This window comes from Somniosus microcephalus, chromosome 12 (assembly GCF_052327205.1).
Source record: "Somniosus microcephalus isolate GS21.2 chromosome 12, FLI_Smic_1.0, whole genome shotgun sequence".
Taxonomy (NCBI): Eukaryota; Metazoa; Chordata; class Chondrichthyes; order Squaliformes; family Somniosidae; genus Somniosus; species Somniosus microcephalus.
The window spans coordinates 149,048,777-149,074,549 of NC_140998.1; the positions used below are offsets into that span (position 1 = coordinate 149,048,777).

General features: G+C 44.3%; 2 protein-coding genes across 2 annotated transcripts in view; both read left to right on the forward strand.

Annotated features, from left to right (window-relative positions):
* LOC147109591 (uncharacterized) overlaps positions 1–1,947 on the forward strand; it is a 36,822-nt gene extending 34,875 nt beyond the window's left edge. The window contains exon 6 of the mRNA XM_086004212.1: positions 1,687–1,947. Coding sequence (XP_085860338.1) covers positions 1,687–1,704 — 18 coding nt within the window. The 3' untranslated portion in view covers positions 1,705–1,947. The remainder of the gene's footprint in view (positions 1–1,686) is intronic.
* Positions 1,948–10,715: 8,768 nt separating this feature from the next.
* LOC147109592 (inositol-trisphosphate 3-kinase A-like) overlaps positions 10,716–25,773 on the forward strand; it is a 128,916-nt gene continuing 113,858 nt past the window's right edge. The window contains exon 1 of the mRNA XM_086003655.1: positions 10,716–11,347. Coding sequence (XP_085859781.1) covers positions 10,835–11,347 — 513 coding nt within the window. The 5' untranslated portion in view covers positions 10,716–10,834. The remainder of the gene's footprint in view (positions 11,348–25,773) is intronic.

Below are 25,773 nucleotides of genomic sequence, written 5' to 3' on the forward strand. Positions count from 1 at the left end.
AAATGGCCAGTCTCAGTCCCTGTACCATTGTACTGAATAACCGACACTCTCTGTAAATGGCCAGTCTCAGTCCCTGTACCATTGTACTGAATAACCGACACTATCTGTAAATGGCCAGTCTCAGTCCATGTACCATTGTACTGAATAACCGACACTATCTGTAAATGGCCAGTCTCAGTCCCTGTACCATTGTACTGAATAACCGACACTCTCTGTAAATGGCCAGTCTCAGTCCCTGTACCATTGTACTGAATAACCGACACTATCTGTAAATGGCCAGTCTCAGTCCATGTACCATTAGACTGAATAACCGACACTATCTGTAAATGGCCAGTCTCAGTCCCTGTACCATTAGACTTAATAACCTACATTATCTGTAAATGGCCAGTCTCAGTCCCTGTACCATTAGACTGAATAACCGACACGATCTGTAAATGGCCAGTCTCAGTCCCTGTACCATTGTACTGAATAACCGACACTATCTGTGAATGGCCAGTCTCAGTCCCTGTACCATTAGACTGAATAACCTACACTATCTGTAAATGGCCAGTCTCAGTCCCTGTACCATTAGACTGAATAACCGACACTATCTGTAAATGGCCAGTCTCAGTCCCTGTACCATTAGACTGAATAACCGACACTATCTGTAAATGGCCAGTCTCAGTCCCTGTACCATTAGACTGAATAACCGACACGATCTGTAAATGGCCAGTCTCAGTCCCTGTACCATTGTACTGAATAACCTGCACTATCTGTAAATGGCCAGTCTCAGTCCCTGTACCATTAGACTTAATAACCGACACTCTCTGTAAATGGCCAGTCTCAGTCCCTGTACCATTAGACTTAATAACCGACACTATCTGTAAATGGCCAGTCTCAGTCCCTGTACCATTAGACTTAATAACCGACACTCTCTGTAAATGGCCAGTCTCAGTCCCTGTACCATTAGACTGAATAACCGACACTATCTGTAAATGGCCAGTCTCAGTCCCTGTACCATTAGACTGAATAACCTGCACTATCTGTAAATGGCCAGTCTCAGTCCCTGTACCATTAGACTGAATAACCGACACTCTCTGTAAATGGCCAGTCTCAGTCCCTGTACCATTAGACTGAATAACCGACACTATCTGTAAATGGCCAGTCTCAGTCCCTGTACCATTAGACTGAATAACCGACACTCTCTGTAAATGGCCAGTCTCAGTCCCTGTACCATTAGACTGAATAACCGACACTATCTGTAAATGGCCAGTCTCAGTCCCTGTACCATTAGACTTAATAACCGACACTATCTGTAAATGGCCAGTCTCAGTCCCTGTACCATTAGACTGAATAACCGACACTATCTGTAAATGGCCAGTCTCAGTCCCTGTACCATTAGACTGAATAACTGCAATATCTCTAAAAAGAAAATATTTTCAGGTGACGAATTAAGAACTTCATACAAGACATGTATCATAGAACATTAAAGCTATTGGTTTAAGTACACTTTTTCTTATAGGGAGTTACTAACAATAGATCAACCTTGCCTATCAACAGCAATAACATTGTACTGAATAACTGATACTATCTGTGAGATGGCCAGTTTCAGCCATAATCCCAGTTCCATTGTGCCTACTGGCCTTGCCTTTGTACTGAATAACCTATCTGTAAATAGACACCAATTTCTGTCTCATTGCTGCATAGGTATCCTGCTGGATGTGAAAATGGTGTTTGACATTCGCTGGACCATGTATGTACAGATGATCTCTGAAGTTATGTCGGCCCAGCTAACAGCTGCACAGCTAATCTAATCAACTACATTCGTGTGTGCATCTGGTGCAAACACCAGGAACGTTATGGCTAGTTACATCCTTGAAACTAGCATCAACTAGTGCAAGCATCAATTCTAAAAAATACATTAAAAATTATATTTCAAAAATTAATGAAATTAAAACATCTCAAATACTGCAAAAGTGACACTTTTAACATGTTTAATTTGTTGAATGTTCCAGTGCTCTAGATTAACTGCTTCTTGTTTAAAGTTAACATTTATAGAATATCTTATAAAGTAATCAAAAATAAGCACTTAATGTTGAATATTTACGGTAGAACCTTTTATTGCTCCATATTTTAAAACTGATTTAAGAAAATAACCTTGGTTTAACAGTTTGGCATAGTTATTGACTGTTGTTTTGTGAAAGGTAGAAATTACTGTCAGAGATCTTATTGCACAAATGATTAATGTGCTCAGTGTAAATTCTTCTCTGCTTTTTTAATGGGGGCTTTACCCCAAAAAATGAGCTCCCATTGAAAGTGCAGTCTGTCTGCTAAGAGGAATTTCACTTCCTTGCAGAAACTGGTGTGGGAAACATAAATAACACACTGGTACAGTAGGTAATGCTCTGCAAAGAGGTTACGGTACATGGTTAGCAAAAAGTAAAGGAAGCTTTACAATGCATTTAACTTGTGCTGTTCTTGACCGAGAAGCATTTGATGGGACAGTGTAGAGGGAGCTTTAGTCTCCACCTGCGTCATGCTGTTCCTAATCTAGATGAAGCAGTGTAGAGGGATTTTTTTCTTTGCACCTATCTTGGGAGTGCTTGATGTTGACAATGGGCACAGAAAGTATGAATGTTTCCTATCCCTTGGCATTGACATTCCTCACTCTGGTAAGCACAAACATTCCAAGTAAATACAGTCACTGATAATGAGTTACCCAAACAGCATCTTTCTGGGTCTCACTTTTAATTTTATTAACTTCTAATTTAACAAAATACTTGTGTTTTGTGTGGCTCATCCTTGGACATTTGCTAAGGAGCTAGCTCATATATTTAGCAGAAACTGAAAAAGCAATCCTGCTCACAAATGGTCCTTATGTACTGATTTCTGAATTGTACATCACTTGAGCACTACTACACTCAGCACATAGCCACAGGGAAGAGCCTGTACACAAGGAGATTTTAAGATGAATACAAGAAAACAAAACCAAGGAGGTGCTATATTGGCAAGTACTGAGCAGCGATAATATTAACCTTACCTTTTATATTGCAATATTTTATTATGGGTGGATTGGTGCCTCCAATTACCACAGTCCAGATCCATCAGTATACCAACCTGAGATATTAAACAACCCAAATGACACAATTAATTGTCCCAGTAGAGATCTTTTATGTTCTCTGCAACCATTCTCTAAATATGGTTTACAAATTTGTTAAATAATAAACAGCGAAATGTCACTTAGTGGTTTAAACAATCTATTTAAAAAAGCACAGCAGAATTTGGCCCCAGTTTCAAATTCAGGAGTTGCAAGTAATGCCACAAGGGGGCCTCAGCTGAACGAGTTTTGAGTCATGTGCCACAATTCTGTAACCACAGCATATTCTCAGGAACTCATGGGCCCAGAAATTCGGGTCGGGGGCTTCCCGTGGGTGTAAGCCCTTGACCTGCACTTACCTTGCGCGCCGGCCGTTGAGCTGTGGGCCCCCGTGGAATTCCGATCCTGGGCCTGCTCCAACTGCCGGCGCACAGTGCTTGCGTATCCCAGGGGCGCAGTTAGTTCGATGCGTCCCCTGGGATCATGTGGGCCATGGGGAGCCAATCGGAGCAGGGAATGCTTCATTCATAAGTTTGACAGGAAGGGCTGTCAAACTTATAAATGCTACAAGCCCCAAAACATCACTAAATCTTCAAATACATTTAAAAAAATCACATTTTTAAAGTAAACTATAAATTACATGAAATAACTTTTAAACAATAATTTAAATTTTTGAAATTTTTTAAAAATTTTCTAACGGGGCTAAAAATAAACTTACCTTTCTTTAAAGTATTTAAAAATAATAAACCTGTGGAAAAAATGTTTTAATTTTAATTAATTCACTACTTACCTTGTAAAAAGCAGGCCTTGCGACTGCTTTTTATATGTGTAACTTCTGCAGACTTACCTTCCCGGGAAAATCTGCAAGAAAAACGTAAGTTCGATGCGCACGCGCAGCCTCTCCTGCGCATGCGTTCCACCTCTGAACCCCTCCTTTCAGGGGAACGGAAGTGCCGGTTTCCTGCGCATGCACAGTGCATGCAGGAAACCGGCACTTCCATTGGGCTTACGGGTGAGTACCCCGTGCGTACTCACCCGTGGAGACCCAAAGTTCTGGGTCATTATCTGGATTTATGGTGAATTTGGGGTTTATTTTGGTAAAGAATGTTGATGCTAGGAAATGGAACACTTTCCCATTTCTGGCACATTATTCAACATAGCCTACAGTTTCCAGGCTGAGATCAGTACAGGGTGATTCGCAGCTAGCAGAGTTAAGTTATACCACCAGCTGCACATCATTGGTTTCAGGACACTTGAAAGTTAGATCATTTCCTGCACTCTCGAATGGATCCACACCAGAAACTGCTTCACATTAAGGCAAAAGGAGTAACATGATGGCAGCACAAGAGTCAGCATCAGGTACTCCTATGTCACATTAGATGGTTCGATGTCGAGTAAAACTACTTCTGCACTGTCCATCCTTGTGGGCTTCCTATGTGAGATTGTCAATTTCATGCCAATTAGTGCTAAACTAGGGGAGTTTGTTCAGTAGGGCCATGATAGGCCATTCAAGCTTATATCATGAAACCCATTACCTGTTCTTTTACCGATACACTAACCAACAGATGAAAGTTTTTCCAGAGAATACAAGGATTTTCTTTTGATACAGAGGAAGGGGAAGTTGAGAGGAAGCTTCTCAGCGTAGTCAAGCAAAATTCAAAACTCAAGAATCTGCTTTGTAATGGTAGGAAGGTCCCAGATTCAATTCACAGACCCGAGTTTGTGCTGAGTTAGCTGGTCACAGATGTGAAGTTACGATCGGCCGTAATGCCTTAGGTTAGAAAGGATGAAAATTGACCAGATTCCCCCTCCAGTTTGCTCCAATGTCTCCTGCTGGAAAGTGTATGAGTGCAGAAGTTGGGCAAGGACAGGCTTGGTTGTGATATCCCCGTAGTCACGTAACCGACCAACCCTCACTGTCTACGCACACATATGACAAAGGCCAACCTGAGTAAAGTACCAGTGCCTCCAACAATCAGTGACTCAGGAAAGATGGGAAGAAGAAAAGAAAATTTGGTAAACAAATTCCAGACACAGAGCGTATTTTAAATGATAGCATATCAGTAATTGTTATGATGAGGCTTATGCTTCTGTCTCTGAAGTTTGAATTGTCTGATAAATCCCACAGAAGTAAGTAAGTACATTGTTCTAACTTGGTTAAGTGACTAGGTATAAGGCCCAGTTCTAACTATACGGAGCACAGCTGTTATACAATCGCCATGTCACATCATTAGGAGGTGTCCCAGCCTGGGAAAACGATCATTTAAAATATATTCCGACAAGTTAAAAATAACACCAGCCATCTACTCGGGTCCTATTTTATTTTTACTAATATTTTCTCATTATGATCATAATCAACTTACCTAAATTTGGAATTAGAAAAACATATTGGTAAATATTATTGAGGAACCTAGCTACAGTGGAAAGACCTATAACACAAACTACCAAAATTGGTAAAAAAAAACAACTTGCATTTATATACAGCACCTTTAACATAGTAAAACATCCCAAGGCGCTTCACAGGAGCATTATCAAACAAAATTTGACATCGAGCCACATGAGATATTAGGACAGATGACCAAAAGAGTAGAAAGGTATAATTCTGTCAGTCTTTAATGATTTAATAACTGGGTGGTGAGCTTTGATTTTTTTTTATTCGTTCCTGGGATCTGGGCATGGCTGGCAAGGCCAGCATTTATTGCCCATCCCTGATTGCCTTCGAGAAGGTGGTGGTGAGCCGCCTTCTTGAACCGCTGCAGTCCGTGTGGTGAAGGTGTTCCCACAGTGCTGTTAGGGAGGGAGTTCCAGGATTTTGACCCAGCGACGATGAAGGAACGGCGATATATTTCCAAGTCAGGGTGGTGTGTGACTTGGAGGGGAACTTGGAGGTAGTGGTGTTCCCATGTGCCTGCTACCCTTGTCCTTCTAGGTAGTAGAGATTGTGGGTTTGGGAGGTGCTGCCGAAGAAGCCTTGGTGAGTTGCTGCAGTGCATCTTGTAGATGGTACACACTGCAGCCACGGTACGCCGGTGGTGGAGGGAGTGAATGTTTAAGGTGATGGATGGGGTGCCAATCAAGCAGCCTACTTTGTCCTGGATGGTGTCGAGCTTCTTGAGTGTTGTTGGAGCTACACTCATCCAGGCAAGTGGAGAGTATTCCATCACACTCCTTACTTGTGCCTTGTAGATGGTGGGAAGGGTTTGGGGAGTCAGGAGGTGAGACACTCTCCACAGAATACCTAGCCTCTGACCTGCTCTTGTTATCACAGTATTTATGTGGCTGGCCCAGTTAGTTCTATAGCCTGAAATTATGGTGTTTACTTGGCTCAGTTGATAGCACTCTTCCCTCTGAATCAGAAGGCTGTATGTTGAAGGCTCACACCATAACTTGAGCATCTAATCTAGGCTGACACTTCAGTGCAATACTGAGGGAATGCTGTAGGAGGTGCAGTCCTTTGGATAAGGCCCTGTCTTGATGTTGAAGAACACTACTTGAGGATGAGCAGGAGTTCTCCGAGTGTCCTGGTCAATATTCAACAAAGCCAACAGCACCAAAACAGATTAAGTGGTCGTTCTCATTGCTTTTTGTGGAAGCTTGCTGTGTTTGTCTCCATAACAACAGTCATGCACTTCAAAGTAATTCATTGCATGCGAAGTGCTTTGAGGTATGATTAAATCCAATCTTTATGGCATATTCTGATACTAAATCTATCAGTAATGATAGATTCTGAGTTTTTTTAACAAATTTGGGGTAGATCTTGACTTTGTGCGATAGTATGAAATGGGTGATAGCGAGTAGGCAGCCTGTTTTACATCTCTCCACAATGAAAATTAAAATCAGGAGAGATGTAAAACAGGCTGCTGACTCGCCATAATCTGATCTATCTTAGATCCAAAGTGGATAACCTCACACTTCCTCACATTGAACTCCATCTGCCACAGTTTTGCCCACTCATTTAATTTGTTTAAGTCCCTTTGCAATTTTCTGCTCCCATCTACACAACTTACTGTGCCTCCTTAGTGTCGTTGACAAACTTGGTTATATGACTCTATTCCTTCATCTAAGTCATTGATAAATATAGTGGGCCTGAAATTGCAGCCGGAGGCTTCCCTCGGGCAGATGCCTCTGACCTGTAAAAAATCTACGAATGTACCTGATGGCCCAGGAGGTATGGAGGCTTGCGATCCTGGGCCTCTCCAGGTCCGCGCGGGCAGAGCCCCACGTATCCCAGGGGTGCATGCGGTTCGCAAGCGCCCCTGGGATCACATGGGCCGGCCCAACCAATAAAAGGGAATCCCCATTCATACATACGGGAGTTTTGTACGTACGGAACTCCCATAAAGAAAGAAAAACTTGTATTTATATAGCGCCTTTCATGACCACCGGACGTCTCAAATCGCTTTACAGCCAATGGAGTACTTTTGAAGTGTTGTCACTGTTGTAATGTGGGAAACATGGCAGCCAATTTGCACACAGCAGCAATGTGATAATGACCAGATAATCTGTTTTAGTGATGTTGGTTGAGGGATAAATATTGGCCAGGACACCGGGGATAACTCCCCTGCTCTTCTTCAAAATAGTGCCATGGGATCTTTTACGTCTAACTGAGAGGGCAGACGGGGCCTCGGTTTAACGTCTCATCAGAAAAGACGGCACCTCTGACAGTGCAGCACTCCCTCAGCATTGCACTGGAGTGTCAGCCTAGCTTTATGTGCTCAAGTCCCTGGAGTGGGCCTATGAACCCACAACCTTCTGACTCAGAGGCGAGTGTGCCACCAACTGAGCCACAGCTGACATTTTTAAGTATGAATGGGGATCACTTAAAAAACACACGAACACATGAAATAATTTTTTTTAAATTACATATTTCAAATTAATTAAAATACCATTTAATTAAATATTTTAAATGAAAATTTAATTATTTGAAAAAAAATTATGTTTTAACGGGGCTAAAAATAAAGTTACCTTATTGGACAGGGTTTTTAATGTATAAATGAGTGATAAAATGTTATTTTTCTATTTTTTAAAACTCTTATGCTGGTAAAAGCAGGCCTTATGCCTGCTTTTACCAGGCGTAAGAATTTCACAGGCATTCAGCGGGCGGAAGTTGGACAAATAGCGCAACTCTCCACCCGCAGAGGCCCTTCCCCTGGGGACGCAGAGGATCTGTCAAGAGGATTTTTGACAGATCGCAAGTTCCAGGTTTTTGCGCATGCGCTTCGCATGCCTGAACCTGGAACTTGCGCGGCCCCTACGGGCGCGTGCGCACCTCATACGGACCTGTGGGGGTCGCAAATTACGGCCCAGTGAAAAGCTGAGGCCCCAGAACAGATCCCTGGGGGACATCATTAGTCACATTCTACCAATTGGAGTAAATATTATCTATATATATCTAAAATAGATATTTCAACCTTTGTATATTGGTAGCTATTTTTGAGTTGAAGTGATACAAATTTAAAATTCTTCATCCCAGTCAAATTTTGAAAAACATTTCTCAGCATGTTGTTCAAATTGTTCAAGTCTGTCTAAGGGAGATGGGCAATTCAGTGAGACATTTTGTGGACAGTCAGCAGCAAACCACCATGTAATAGGACTTTATATCCAGTCCAGTTTACATTGCAATCTAGCATGACTGTTTATTAGTTCCTATCTTCCGAATAGAGATAGATAAGCTTGTAACTAATTTAAATCTGCAATATGTCATTGTTTCAGTTCACTTTACTGTTTAATAGATCTCTAGCAGTTTATAGCTTAAGCCACAGTTGAGTGGAGTGTTTATTCTACTACCTTCTGATGTTAGGGGAGGTCACAGCTTTGGTCTGCGCACATGGATGGTTGTGCCATAGCCAATATGACATGACCGCCTAAGGTGTAAAGGAAGCCTTCCTCCTTCAGAAACAGCAAATAGAGCACATACCCAAAAGGATCCCCGGTGAATGGAGAAAAAAAATACTTGCATTTATAAAGCACCCATACAACTTCAGGACGTCCCAAAGCGCTTTACAACCAATGAAGTACTTTTGAAGTCTAGTCACTGTTGTAATGTCGGAAAGACAGCAGCAAATTTGCACACTGCAAGCTCCCACAAACAACAATAAGATAATGACCAGATAATCTGTTTTAGTGATGTTGGTTAAGGGATAAATATTGGCCAGCACACCGGGGAGAACTCAGCTGCTCTTCTTCGAAATAGTGCCATGGGCTCTTTTACACACTATTATCCTGGCCAATATTTACCCCTCAGCCAGTGCCACTAAAACAGATTATCTGGTCTTTACCTCATTGCTGTTCATGGGACATTGCTGTGTGCAAATTGACTTCATTGTTTTGCTACATTACAACAGTGACTACATTTCAAAAGTATTTATTGGCTGTAAAGCACTTTGGGATGTCCTGAGATCGTGAAAGGCACCATATAAATCCAAGTGTTTCTTTTTTCCTTTTCCTTTAAGAGTACAATCACCAAAATGTTCAAAGGAGCAGCCATTTTCACAGAATCACAGAAACCCCACAGTGCAGATAGAGGCCATTTCGGCCCATCGAGCCTGCACCGACACATATCCCACCCGATCCCCGTAACCCCTGCACCAACACATATCCCACCCTATCCCTGTAAGCCCACGTATTTAATTCCCCCCTAACACTAAGGGTCAATTTATCATAGCCAATCAACCTAACCCGCACATCTTTGGACTGTGGGAGGAAACCGGAGCACCCGGAGAAAACCCACGCAAACACGGGGAGAATGTGCAAACTCCACACAGACAGTCGCCCGAGGCCGGAGTTCTGAATGTTTTTAGTGCACTGATCACAGACAAAGGGTCACAAAACGTGGGATCACCCTTAGCTCACACGTCACTGCCTGGCAATGTAATGGATGGTCGAGCGCTTTGGGCGAGCAAAACACCCAAGGCCTTCTGGCCTTGTCACTTAAATCTCACTCGTCCAATTAGCCCCAGCCCTATCCGTCACAGAATTGGCTCTATTGTGCCAATCCTTTCAAGCGAATCTTCGGGTTGATATTTTGATATTGGAATTGTATTGCGTGTGTTTGTGGTGGGGGAGGGCATTTATACTGGGTTTAACTCCCAAACCCACAACTCCACTACTTAGAAGTACAAAAGCATCAGACGCATGGGCACACTATCACCTCCAATTTCCTCTCCAAATCACACAATACCCTGACTTGGACATATATTGTTGTTCCTTCATTGTGGCTGGGTCAAAATCCTGGATCTCCCTACCTAACAGCATTTTAGGAGCACCTTCACCACACGGACTGCAGCGGTTCAAGAAGGCGGCTCATCACCACCTTCTCAGGGGCAACTAGGGATGGCCAATAAATGCTGGCTTTAATAGTGACGCCCACATCCCGAGAATGAATTTCTAAAAAACTGCAATAAACTAACTTATTGAACTTCTTTTGGTCTGCATACATAGAAATAAGAAGTAAATATTACACTAAATGGATCTTTAAAAAAAATTGTCATTTTTTAAAAAGTAATGTAATGCAGAATGAGGCTTCCAAATGCCTTATTTCCCAGGTAGGTGATGAAGCTGGTGTTTGCTTTTGAAGTGAAGGCGGTTGGGATGGGCAGGAGCTGTGAGCGACTGAGTCAGCTGGGGTGGCTATCCCGTCTCGGTGCGAGTTGCGAGGTGTTTGCTGATATCGAACTTCCGTATCTGACAGCAGTTGCAGCCCTCGGCAGTGTGTGAGAGAGAGAGAGAGAGCAAAGAGGGTTGCAGAGCAGGATCTCCATGCAGAGTTGCCTGCGTCTTCCAACCTCGCAGGTCACCCATGCGAAGCATCGCACGATGCTCCACCGAAAGTCCTACACAGTCACCGAGACCTCCAGGGCGAAGAGGAACTGCAGCCCTCAGGCACCGCCAGGCAGGTTCAGCATGGTGGAGCTCAGCTCCGCTGCTCATACTTCCGCCAATCCCGCGAACGAGCAGGGTGAAAACTCCGTCTGCAGACTGCGACCGTCCCTGGAAGAGCTGGATAGGGTTGAGTTGGAGCCTCGGCTCCACCTTCTCCCTAATGTCCCCCAGCTCACCATCACCTCGGATGAAGGGACAACCCAGGACAGTCTGGAGCTGGAGGTGGATCTGGACCCGAACTCCAACATCAAAGTGTGCCGCAAGCACTCCAACTCGTCTCTCTCGTCCACGGGCTCCTCTCTCTTCGAGGAGTCTGAGGATGACCTCCTCGCCAACAGTGACAATCACATCAAAGGCCACGGCGATGTGGTGCAAGAGGACATTAATCTGGTGAGTACAAGTACATCAAACTTTCACTTTTGCCGCAGGGAGAATGGCAAGAGGCTCCCAAACGAGAAGGAGGAGGACCCCAAAAAGTCAAACAAGGCCTTGGAGAGGGTGCAGAGAAGGTTTACCAGAATGATACAAGGGGTGAGGGACTTCAGTTACGTGGAGAAACTGGGGTAGTTCTCCTGAGAGCAAAGAACTATCCAATTAGTCCCACTCCCCTAGTGGGGAGATTTAACAGAAGTGTTCAAAATGATGATGGATTTTGATAGAGTAGATAGGGAGAAACTGTTTCCACTGGCCCGACTGTCAGTAACCAGAGGACACAGATTCAATATCATTGGCAAAAGAACCAGAGGGGAGATGAAGAGAATTTATTTCTTATGCAGGGAGCTGTTGTGATCTGGAATGCACTGCCTGAATGGGTGGTGGAAGCAGATTCAATCGTAACTTTCAAAAGGGAGTTCGATATATACTTGAAAAGGAAAAAATTGCAGGGGTTATGAGGAAAGAGCAGGAGAGTGGGACTAATTGGAAGAAGTGGAACAGGCACAGTGGGCTGAACGTGCTCCTCCTATGCTGTATGATTCTATACTGGAAAGCTGAAAACAAAATCAAGCGTCTGGAAATACTCAGCAGGTCAGGCAGCCCCTGTGGTCAGTGGATGTTTCAGGTCTTAGGAACTCAAGGTTCGACTGACTCATGTTTCTCCACAGACGCTGTCTGACATGCTGAGTATTTCCAGACATTTCTGCTTTTGTTTTTTAACAGAACAGCAAACCGTGACTTTGTGTTTGTTATCCACACAAATACTCTGAGAAGCACTTTTGCCTGGTCAGGTGCAGTGTGAAATAAATGAAGGAAAATTGTTCCCAAAGCCTGGAGGAGCAGGTGTGAGTAACTGTGTTGTTATGTGGTTTCACAGACGGATCTGGTCTGTTTTGTTTACTGGAGGCAGAACAACAACAGCAGACACACGCACATACACATACAGGCACTGACACACAAACACACACAGACACTGACATACAACACAGACATTGACACACAACACACACAGACAGACACACACACACTGCCACACATATACACACAGACACTGACACACAAACACACATAGACACTGACACACAAACGCACATAGACACTGACACACAAACATAGACAGACTCACACACATACAGAAGACACTTATAGACACAACAAACAAACATATACATAAACAGACACTGACACACATACACACAGAGACACTGACACACAAACACACTGACACTGACACACAACACACACATACTGACACTGACACATACACACACTGACACACATACAGAAGACACTTATAGACACAACAAACAATAATATACATAAACAGACACTGACACACAAACACACACAGACACTAACTCACAAACACATACTGACACACAAACACACACAGACACACAAACACACACAGACACACAAACATGCATACACACACATACAGACACACAGACAGACAGACAGACAAACACAAAAATACACAGACACACACAGACACACGCACACAAACACACACACACAGACACAAAAACATGCACAAACAGACACACACACAGACACTCATAAATAAACACACACAGACACACATGCACTTACACAGACACACATAAACACAGACACACACACACATAGGCAAACAGACACACACACAAATACAGAGAGTAGGAAGATTTACAAAATAATGAAGGTTTATACTTAAAAATGAGACACAGTGAGATGGCGCCTCACTGTTTTATTTTCTTCCTTTCCTCGCTGAAGGCAGTAACTGATGCTGCAGTGCAGCTCCACAGCCAGCATCCTTCCGCGAGCTTGTCCAAGTGGCCATGTCCAAGCCTTCGACAGTGAGCGGCACCTGGCTATTCTACCATGTTGGGCATCGCAGCGGAGCTCCGCTCTTCCCTAACCTGGTTGCTGCTGGTTTCTCTTTCAGCTATACGTGGGGGGACAGCCCTTTATATTTAGCCACTGTTTGGAACTAACAGTCGCTAGGAAAGTTTATTTGTTAATAATCAGAATGAGTCAGCCACAATTCATCTTTAACTTTTTTTTCACATAGCTAACCAAATCAAGATAGCGACTGTGCTGAGTATCCAAGTGGCCACCCTTACTTTGCTCCTTAGGAAAGCATTGATGTGCTTAAGAAGGCATGGAAGTACTTCAGAAAGCTTTAAAATACTTAAGTAAGCTTTGAAGCACTTAATAAATCTTTGTACTTAATAAAGCACTGAAGTACTTAACAATAACAACTTGCATTTACACAGAGCCTTTAACGTAGTAAAATGTCCAAGGTGCTTCACAGGAGCGTTACCAAACAAAATTTGACACCGAGCCACAGAGATATTAGCAGAAAATGCTGGAAATACTCAGCAGGAGCATTTGGCCAAAGCTTGATCAAAGAGGTAGGTTTTAAGGAGCGTTTTAAAGAAGGAGCGAAGGGTAGAGAGGCAGCGAGGTATAGGGAGGGAATTCCAGAGCTTAAGGTCAAGGCACCTGAAGGCACGGCTGCCAATAGTGGGGTGAAGTGAGTCTGGGATGCGCAAGAGGCCATAATTGGAGGAGCGCAGAGAGGGTTGTAGGGCTGGTGGAGGTTACAGAGATAGGGAGGCCAAGGAGGGATTTGAAAACAAGGATGAGAATTTTAAAATTGTGCCGTTGCTGGACCGGGAGCCAATGTGGGTCAGTGAGTACAGGGGTGATGGGTGAACAGGACTTGGTGCGAGTTAGGATATGGTCAGCAGAGTTTTGGATGAAGAAAGAATTGAAGTGCTTAAGAAAGCATTGGTGAAGCAGGCTATAATTGCTGATCCTGATAGCAATCTGGTCAAATTAATGTCACTATTTTTTTGACTTTTAGTATTTTTAATATACTTCCAGCAAAATAAACCCTCCTGTACATTTCATACATTCTAAAGCATGCAATGACACAGTTGCAGATAAAAAGAAAAGGTATTTTCAAAAGTCCTATTGCTTGATACAGTATACTTAGAAGAAATAATAATTCACTGTTAGCCTATTTCTTAGGAAGCTGTATTTGCTGTTGACTTTGCCTCAGGTTCATTCAAACACTCACATCTTATATGATTCATCTATAAGATGCAGATCCATTTTCAAAGTCTTTGTCATCCTCAAACTTTGTAAAAGAGCACTTGGATAGAAGGGTACTTGGCCACTTGCATTCATATAAGCAATATTTTTAAGAGAAAAAAGAAAGAACTTGCATTTATATAGCACCTTTCACAACCTCAGGACGTCCCAAAGCTCCTTACAGCCAATTACATACTTTTGAAGTGTAGTCACTGTTGTAACAGAATTGAGCACACAATTTAGGCTGACACTCCTGTGTAGTACCGAGGGAGTGCTGTCTTTTGGATGCGACATTAAACTGAGGCTCCCTCTGCCCTCTCAGGTGGACATAAAAGAACCGATGGTGCTATTTCGAAGTAGAGTAGGGAAGTTCTCCCCGGTATCCTGGCCAATATTTAGCCCTCAGCCAATATCACTACAACACAGCTAATCTGGTCATTTAACACAATGCTGTTTGTGGGAGCTTGCTGTGTGCAAATTGGCTGCTGTGTGTCCTACATTATAACAGTCACTACACTTCAAAAGTACTTCATTGGTTGTAAAGCACTTTGGGACGTCCTGAGGTTGTGAAAGGCACTATAGAAATGCAAGTTTTCTTTATTTCAGCAAAGGCTGTGGCTTTTTGGTCCATATAACTCCAGATTACCTTTAAATTACTGTACAGGGTAGGCTTTAAATCCGGTGTCCTCGACCCCAGGTCCCCACCATGACTTGATTTCTGGATTTTCCTGCATCTGTTGATATGTTAATGTGTTATTTCCTTTCTTGTATGCAAATATAATCATTTTCTGTACAGGCCCAACTGGTCTATGCAGGTGTTTATGCTCCACACGGGCCTCCTCCCACCCTACTTCATCTCACCCTATCAGCATCTCCTTCTGTTCCTTTCTCCTTCACGTGTTTATCTAGCTTCGCCTTAAAGGCATTTATGGTATTCGCTTCAACCACCCCGTGTGGTAGCGAGTTCCACATTCTCTGGGTAAAGAGAGTACTGTACTGATTTATCTTTGGGCAGCTGACCGTATCTGTCAGAAGTTAGGAGGGAGGATGCCTGGGAGTGTCTCAGTATTTGAAAGAGGTTTCCCTGCTGTATACTGTGCCAAGCTCAGGTTTCACAGAGTCGGACTCAGGTCTGTCCACAGAGTGTTCCTGTAGACTTCTCTGTTGGCTGGCCCTGTGGAGACACAGTCTGGAGTCTCTGGACTATTACATATGTGGGGGAATCTGCTTCTGAAGGCGATGTGCATCGTGGAGCCTGGTTTGGGCAACAACTGGCATTTATATAGCAGCTTTAACGTAAGCATTTGGGATGTCCTGAGGTAGTGAGAGGTGCTGTATAAATGCAAGTTCTTTCTTTCTATTCTGTCTGGTTCTGTTCCATTTGACAAACAACCTCACCCAAAGCTTTGTTGAATCTTACTCCTCCTCAACTTTATACCAAGCCAGGATTTCCGCCACAGTAGCCTTGACAGTGAAAATGTTAACACAGTCAGCAGTTAAGATTATTATTAGTTTCTTGTGTCAGTGGACTCTCCTCTGCAGTGCCTAGAAAGGTAAACGGAACACCCACATTAAACATTTACCTTTGCGCTTGCTATAAAAGGCTCAGTATCCTGTATCGGAGTGTCCACCTTAGTTCCCAACAGTTAACGCCGTCACCATAATCATCACACCCAAGGCAAATAATATTAATTAAAGAGCATTGCTCACCAGCCACAGACTGTGATATATCCAGCTGGGCCCCATGTCATTATCCCACAGCTGCTGCTCAGCTTGAAATGCTTCAAGACTAATCTTCAATTGGAAATGTTTTAAATATTGTAAGATAGCTCTAAGTAAAAGAAGGTGATTCACTTGCAGTGCGTTTCTGTGCTGGTTCTCTGTTATCTGTCATCGTTTTTGGGATTAGTTTAAACTGCCCCAGGCTGTTCCTATGGCCGCACTCTCTCTCTAGGAGAGAACACTGCCCCTCACACTATCCCAGAGTGTTCCCACTCTCTCTAGGAGAGAACACTGCCCCTCACACTATCCCAGAGTGTTCCCACTCTCTCAGGGAGAGAACACTGCCCCTCACACTATCCCAGAGTGTTCCCACACTCTCAGGGAGAGAACACTGCCCCTCACACTATCCCAGAGTGTTCCCACTCTCTCTAGGAGAGAACACTGCCCCTCACACTATCCCAGAGTGTTCCCACTCTCTCAGGGAGAGAACACTGCCCCTCACACTATCCCAGAGTGTTCCCACACTCTCAGGGAGAGAACACGGCCCCTCACACTATCCCAGAGTGTTCCCACTCTCTCAGGGAGAGAACACTGCCCCTCACACTATCCCAGAATGTTCCCACTCTCTCAGGGAAAGAACACTGCCCCTCACACTATCCCAGAGCGTTCCCACTCTCTCAGGGAGAGAACACTGCCCCTCACACTATCCCAGAGTGTTCCCACTCTCTCAGGGAGAGAACACTGCCCCTCACACTATCCCAGAATGTTCCCACTCTCTCAGGGAAAGAACACTGCCCCTCACACTATCCCAGAGCGTTCCCACTCTCTCAGGGAGAGAACACGGTCCCTCACACTATCCCAGAGCATTCCCACTTTCTCAGGGAGAGAACACAGCCTCTCACACTATCCCAGAGTGTTCCCACTCTCTCAGGGAGAGAACACGGCCCCTCACACTATCCCAGAGTGTTCCCACTCTCTCAGGGAGAGAACACGGCCCCTCACACTATCCCAGAGTGTTCCCACTCTCTCAGGGAGAGAACACGGCCCCTCACACTATCCCAGAGTGTTCCCACTCTCTCAGGGAGAGAACACGGCCCCTCACACTATCCCAGAGTGTTCCCACTCTCTCTAGGAGAGAACACTGCCCCTCACACTATCCCAGAGTGTTCCCACTCTCTCAGGGAAAGAACACTGCCCCTCACACTATCCCAGAGTGTTCCCACTCTCTCAGGGAGAGAACACTGCCCCTCACACTATCCTAGAGTGTTCCTACTCTCTCAGGGAAAGAACACTGCCCCTCACACTATCCCAGAGTGTTCCCACTCTCTCAGGGAGAGAACACTGCCCCTCACACTATCCCAGAGTGTTCCCATGATACACAAACTTAAAAACTACCAGAAATGTAGATGAATTTGCTTCACCTCATTTGAAGACTATCCCTCCCCTTTCTAAGGCAGTTCTTAGCTATCTAAATAGTGCCCACCATTTCTTATACAGAATCCTTCCCTTCCCCCTCCCATCTGGTCCTCCCCCTCCCATCTGGTCCTGCCCCTCCCACCCTAAGTTGGCAATGCCTAGTTATTTCTGTTTGGCAGATAATGAGCTCTGGTATCTGAGGGAGGCCCTGCCCCTGCCACCCCTGTGATTTTTATGTCAATTTAAGAATGACGAGTGATATTTCTTTCACTCTGACCTGGCGAGTGCTATCATGTTTACTGTGTTATGCACACACCTTGAAATGTCAGCCACTGCATAGAGATGATATTTGTTCACTCACCACTCCCAGAAACGCATTCTTCATGAGTGAACTAACCAGTTGATTGGATAAAATGTGGCTTGCCGCCCCTCAAATCAGTAGTTCAGGGTTTTGCACACATTTGCTTGCCTTTCACTTCCTAAATTCTCCTAGTAGCACCTGTTGGTTTTTTACCCCCTCAATTATCTGTCCCCCTTCTCCTGTAGTACAGTTCCATGGGCGCTGCCAGCTTTCTGGTATCTAACAAACCAGAATGTTTTGAGGAAGTAACTAAAGTAGTAGACTCGGGAATGTCTATGGATGTCTATATATGGACTTATTCGATAAGGTTCCACATAAGAGACTTGTTAGGAGATTGGTTAGGCGGTAGAAGACAGAGAGTAGGGATAATGGGTATGTACTTGAATTGGAAGGAAGTGACTAGTGGTGTCCTACGAGGAGCAGCACGGTGGCATAGTGGTTAGCACTGTTGCCTCACAGCGCCAGGGACCCGGGTTTGAATCCGGCCTCGGGTGACTGTCTGTGTGGAGTTTGCACATTCTCCCCGTGTTTGTGTGGGTTTCCTCCGGGTGCTCCGGTTTCCTCCCACAGTCCAAAGATGTGCGGGTTAGGGAAATTGGCTATGATAAATTGACCCTTAGTGTTAGGGGGATTAAATACGTGGGGTAACGGGGATAGAGTGGGATATGTGTTGGTGTAGGGGTTACGGGGATCGGGTGGGATATGTGTCAGTGCAGGCTCGATGGGCCGAAATGGCCTCTATCTGCACTGTGGGGTTTCTGTGATTTCTGATCTGTGCTGGAGCCTCAGCTATTCACTATATTTATTAATAACTTAGATAACACAATAGAGAGCCATATATCCAAGTGTGCCAATGACACAAAGATTGGTGGAATCGTAAGTAGTATAGAAGGGAGAATAAAATTACAAAGAGACATTGATAGATTGAATGAGTGGGTGAAACTATGGCAGATAGATTTCAACACAGGTAAGTGTGAGGTCATCCATTTTGGACCAAAAAAGGATATATTATTTGAATGGTGAAAAGCTAGGAGCAGTGGAGGTCCAAAGTGATTAGGGGTCCATGTACACAGATCACTAAAATGTTGTAGTCAGGTACAAAAAATAATCAAAAAGGCTAATGGAATGTTAGCCTTTATAACTAGAGGGCTGGAATATAAAGGGGAGGAAGTTTTCCTACTGCTATACAACGCCCTGGTTAGACCACATCTGGAGCACTGTGTACAGTTCTGGACACTGCACCTTACAAAGAATATAGTGGCCTTGGAAGGAGTGTAGCTCAGATTCACCAGAATATTACCAGTGCTGCAAGGGTTAGATTATGAGGAGAGATTACATAAACTCGGCTTGTATTCCCTGGAATATAGAAGGTTAAGGGTGATTTGATTGAGGTTTTTAGGATTTTGAACTGAATTGATAGGATAGATAGAGAGAAACTTTTTCTGCTGGTGGGGGAGTCTAGGACAAGGGGAGATAACCTTAAAATCAGAGTAAGGACATCATCAACAACAACTTGTATTTATATAGCACCTTTAACATAGTAAAATGTCCCAAGGCGCTTCACATGAGTATTATAAGACAAAAAAATTGACACCAATCTACATAAGGAGAAATTAGGGCAGGTGACCAAAAACTTTGTCAAAGAGGTAGGTTTTAAGGAGTGTCTTAAAGGAGGAAAGTGAGGTAGAGAGGCGGAGAGGTTTAGGCAGAGAATTCTAGAGTTTAGGGCCTAGGTAACAGAAGGCGCGGCCACCAATGGTTGAGCAATTATAATCAGGGATGCTCAAGAGGGCAGAATTAGAGGAGCGCAGATATCTCGGGGGGGTTGTGGGGCTGGAGGAGGTTACACAGATAGGGAGGGATGAGGCCATGGAGGGATTTGAAAACATGGATGAGAATTTTGAAATCGAGGCGCTGCTTAACCGGGTTTTAAGCAGCACAGTTTGTTCTTGAAGGGCCCTCAAGCTTCCTGTTACACTCATTAAGCAACAGCTGGGCCTGACAACCAGGTAAGAATGGAGAACCCTGGTACTCCTTGAGGGGTTTCAATAATTATCAATAATACTATTGGGCTGTTGTGGTGGGCCTTGATTTCATTCCAGTGAGTTAGGAGATAGGGTGATGGGTCTTGATTTGATCACAATGAAGATCTAGGAAAGAGAAAGAGCATTTAAGAGCTTAGAAGGAACAAGTGGAAAGTTCAGAGTAGTACTGATCAGAGTAAAGAAAGAAAGACTTGCATTTACATAGCACCTATCACGACCTCAAGCTGTCCCAGAGCAATGGAGTGTGGTCACTGTTGTAATGTAGGAAATGCGGCAGCTAATTTGCGCACAGCAAGCTCCCACACACAGCATTGAGCTAATGACCAGATCATCAGTTTTTAGTGATGTTGGTTGAGGGATAAGTGCTGGTCAGGCCACAGGGAGAACTCCCCTGCTCCTCTTCGAAAAGTGCCATGGGATGTTTTACGTCCACCCGAGAGGGCAGTTGGGGCCTCGATTTAACGTCTCATCCAGAAGACGGCACCTCCGACAGTGCAGCACTCCCTCAGCACTGCACTGGAGTGTCATCCTGGATTATGGGCTCAAGTCCCTGGAGTGGGACATGAACACATGACCTTCCGACTCAGAGGTGAGAGTGCGACCCATTGAGCCACGGCCTACACCGCAATAGCATTACTAAAATAGAGAGACAGTGTTGCGTTGGGGAGAGAGACCAGAGGTTAGCAGTGAGTGAAGGATCATGGATTAGAGAGCTCCTTCTTGTGGTATACAGCCCAGCAGTGAGAAAGTGGTATTGGAACAACCCCCCACCCCTCCCCCAACCCCAGATACTCTTGCCACTTTGTGATCCATCTCCCTACTCTGTCACTGCATGAAACAATGTAGATGCCATTGTTGTGTGTATAACCCAACCAGTTCACAGTCCCTCATTGGAGGCACAGGCCTGAGATCACTACACAATCCACTTGTGCCTTAACCTACCGCCATCTCCCTGTTGAATCATATGCTTACCTGTTACTAAATAACCAGCGATAATGAGTTTAGCATTTGTGTCAACAAACAGTTAATTAGTAACTTTGCATAAGGACATTCTATCTGCAATCAGTCAAAGACACCCTCAGCAGTGTGTCAGTGGAGGCTCTGTGAATCAGATAATGAGCGACAGCAATCCTTGCGACATGATTAAGTTAACCACAAATGCCAGAGATTCTATCCGCTACTGCCATCTTAGATCAACAACGCACTGATTAGAGTCATTCAGCCTCATTACTGTCATCATTCCTATCCAGGCTTTCCGATAAAGAAACATTCTGGAATAATACTCTTGATTTCCCATTTTCGGCAATGCCTCCATATGTCCTTGTAGAAGGCTACTTTACTTAACAGCTGGCATGAGGTGGATTTAAATGAAGCACTCCCCACTGAAGTGACATGTTTAACACCCTTTCCCTTGCCACGCAGCCTACTGCCTGCTCAATGGAGCATCTCTCAGTTACTTGCAAACTTTCAAAGCCGTTTCTCCATAATTACATAGAATTACATAGAATTTACAGCACAGAAACAGGCCATTTGGCCCAACTGGTCTATACCAGTGTTTATGCTCCACACGAGCCTCCTCCCACCATACTTCATCCCACCCTATCAACATACCCTTCTATTCCTTTCTCTCTCATGTACTTATCTAGCTTCCCCTTAAATGCGTCTAAGCTATTCTCCTCAACTACTCCATGTGGTAACGAGTTCCACATCCTAACCATTCTCTGGGTAAAGAAGTTAATTAAATTAGTCATATTCCCTTGTGAGGGAGGGAAACAGCAAACTAAGGTTCTCACTCCTGACAATGGATAGCCCACATACCTGGGTACTGAGGGAGGATCATGATCAGGCTCTGACTGTGATGCTTTCGCGGTTGAACAGCCTGCTGAGAAGTGGTCACTTCAGTGCAGTGAGAGCGGCCAATGCCCGCGGAATCATGCCCCAGCGTGAATCAGCACCTTCAGGAAAGGAAGGAACTTGTCTTTCTATAGCGCCTTTCACTACCTAAGGACGTCCCAAAGTGCTTTACAGCCAATGAAGTACTTTTGAAGTGTAGTTGCTGTTGTAATGAAGGAAACAAAAGGAAGCAAAAATTAATTGAGAATAAAAGATGCAATTGACAATCCCCTCTGTGTCTATATCTATCCTCTTTAATTCTACTCCATTGATATATCAGGCACAGCTGTCTCTTTGGAAACTCCAGCATAAAGCCGCTGTAGAGCCAAAACTTATCTTTTTTATTCATTCTCGGGATATGGTCATCGCTGGAAAGGCTGGCAACTATTGTCCATCCATAGTTGCCCTTAAGAAAGAAGTGGTGTTCTAAAAATGGGAGAGGGATAAACCTGGCAACTACAGGCTGTTAAGTCTGTGTGTTATAGTGATAATTACTACACAGACTACAAGAGTAAATTCAACAGGTCTTTACTGGTTGGAGGTAGGGACTATACTGAATACAATATTACTACACAGTGCTTATATACCGGTGTGGTCACCACTGGTATTACGTATACAGCAGCCAGAGAAAGTAGTACATCTCTTAAGGTGGAACAGGCTTAAGTTCTCTTAAGGTGGAACAGGTTACATACACCACACAGGCCAGTCAGCCTAACGTGGGAAACTTTTGGAGACATTAATCCAGGACAAAATTAATCGGCACTTGGAAAAATATGGGTTAATAAACGAAAGCCAGCCCGGATTTGTTAAATGCAAATCATGTTTGACTAACTTGATTGAGTTCTTTGATGAAGTAATGGAGAGGGTTGATGAGGTAATGTAGTTGATGTTGTGTATATAGACTTTCAAAAGGTGTTTGATAAAGTACCACATAATGGCCCAGAAATTCGGGTCGGGAGCTTCCCGCGGGTGTAAGCCCCCGACCTGCACTTACCTAGCGCGCCGGCCATTGTGCTGTGGGCCCCTGTGGAATTCTGATCCTGGGCCTGGTCCAGCTGCCGGCGCGCAGTGCTTGCGTATCCCAGGGGCACAGTTAGTTCGAAGCGTCCCCTGGGATCACGTGGGCCATGGGGAGCCAATCGGAGCAGGGAAATGCCCATTCATAAGTCTGACAGGAAGACCTGTCAAAACTTATAAATACTACGGGCCCCAAAACATCACTAAATGTTCAAATAATTTTTTTTTTAAATCACATTTTTAAAATATACTATAAATTACATGAAATAACTATTTTAAACAATAATTTAAATATTTGAAAAAAATAATTTTATTTTCTAACGGGGCTAAAAATAAACTTCCCTTTCTTTAAAGTATTAAAAAATAATAAACCTGTGGAAAAAATGTTTTAATTTTAATTAATTCACCACTTACCTTGTAAAAAGCAGGCCTTACGACTGCTTTTTAAATGTCTAACTTCTGGAGACTTACCCTCCCGGGAAAACCTGCAAAAAATGTAAGTTAAATGCGCACGCATTCGAACTCTGAACCCCTTCTTTCAGGGGAACGGAAGTGCCGGTTTCCCGCGCGTGCGCAGTGCATGCAGGAAACCGGCACTTCCATTGGGCCTACGGGTGAGTACCCCGTGCGTACTCACCTGTGGAGACCCGAAGTTCTGGGCCTATTAATAGACTTGTTAGCAAAATTGAAGTCCCTGGGATTAAAATGGGCAGCATGGATACAAAATTGGCTAAAGGATAGAAAGCAGGGAGTAGTGTTGAACATTTTTTTTTAGATTGGAGGGCAGTATACAGTGGTGTTGCCCAGGGGTCGGTGTTGGGACCACTGCTCTTTTTGATGTATATTAATGACCTGGATTTGAGTATACAGGGCATAATTACATAGTTTGCAGATGATACAAAACTCAGAAATGTAGAAAACAGTGAGGAGGATGGTAACACACTTCAGGAGGACAGACTGGTGAAATGGGCAGACACATGGCAGGTGAAATTAATGCAGCGAAGTGTGAAATTATTCATATTGGTAGGAAGAATGAGGAGAGGCAATATAAATTAAATGGTACAATTTTAAAGGGGGTGCAGGAATAGAGAGACCTAAGTGTGTACAAACTCAAGGCTTTGAAGGTGGCATATGGTTTCCGTAGATTAGTTTTGAATTTACCTCCCTTCAAGCGCAGGCTGTGTCCTCTGGTTCTAATGTTCTGGAGGAGCTGAACCTTGTCATGGTCTACACTGAACTGCACACTGAACTACAAAGCACTGCATCACCACAGCATCCATCGCTCCCTCGTACGATAGGCGCAGTCCTTTAGAAAGAATTGAGCACAAAATCCAGGCTGAAACTCCCAGTGCAGTACTGAGGGAGTGCTGCACTGCCGGAGGTGCCGTCTTTCGGATAAGATGTTAAACCGAGGCCCTGACTGCCCTCTCAGTTGGGCCTAAAAGATCCCATGGCACTATTTCGAAGAAGAGCAGGGGCGTTCTCCTCGGTGCCCTGGCCAATATTTATCCCTCAACCAACATCACTAAATCAGATGATCTGGTCATTATCACGTTGCTGTCTGTGGGACCTTGCTGTGCGCAAATTGGCTGCCGCGTTTCCTACATTATATTAGTGACTACATTTCAAAAGCACTTCATTGGCTGTAAAGCGCTTTGGGACGTCCTGAGGCCGTGAAAGTCGCTATATCTTCGCCGGGAGCAAGCGGAAGCCAAGCGCAAGGAGCGCACGTCAACCCAAGCACCCCACCCACCCGCCCCTTCAACCACCGTCTGCCCCACCTGTGACAGAGACTGTAGGTCCCGCATTGGACTCATCAGTCACCTGAGAACTCATTTTTACTGTGGAAGCAAGTCATCCTCGGTTCCGAGGGACTGCCTAAGAAGAAGAAGAAAGTTCTTCCTTTTAAACAGTCTATCTTAAACGTGGTCATGCCTCCCTCCCACAGTATGAACTCCTTACGGTTGGTGCAACTGTTTATTTTTGGTGTGATTGTTTATCCTCTATTCATTTACTCTTTGACACCAAGCTTCAAGTCCTGATTGCTGAGGCTGCTTGAATTTTTCCGGTGTCAGCAGCTCTGTGGCTCTAGGACTCCGAGGGATATGGAGATCGGGTGGGAAGGTGGAGTTGAGCTCGAAGATCAGCCGTGATCTCGTTGAATGGCGGAGCAGGCTTGAGGGGCCGGATGACTTGCTCCTGCTACTATTCCTTAGGCTCTTATGTTCTCAGGTTGCAGGGCATTGCTTTCGAAATGTCACTGCCCAGTTCCTGAATCGTACTCACAGCTAAGTGAAACTGACACCCATGGCCTGTCATCCATGCGTCAAAATTCCGGTGCGTGGAAAATAAACAAGGACTGGCACGAAGCCAAAGTGTGATGCAACTCACCAACCCAAAGTGGCAAAGACTACTACCAGTCATGTTTTTTTATTTGTTTATGGGATGTGGACGTTGCTGGCAAGGCCAATTTGACTTATTTCTGTTCTGCATTAAAGAAGGGAAAAAAGAAAGAACTTGCCCTTATATAGCACCGTTCACGACCTCAGGACGTCCCACAGCACTTTACAGCCAATGAAGTACTTTTTGGAGTGTAGTCACTGTTGTAATGTAGGAAACGCAGCAGCCAGTTTGTGCAAAGCAAGCTCCCACAAACAGCAATGCGATAATGAGCAGATCATCTGCTTTTAGTGACGTTGACTGAGGGATAAATATTGGCCAGGATACCGGGGAGAACTCGCCTGCTCGTCTTCAAAATAGTGCCGTGGGATCTCTTATGCCTATCTGAGAGGGCAGACAGGGCCTCGGTTTAATATCTCATCCGAAAGGTGGCACCTCACACAGTG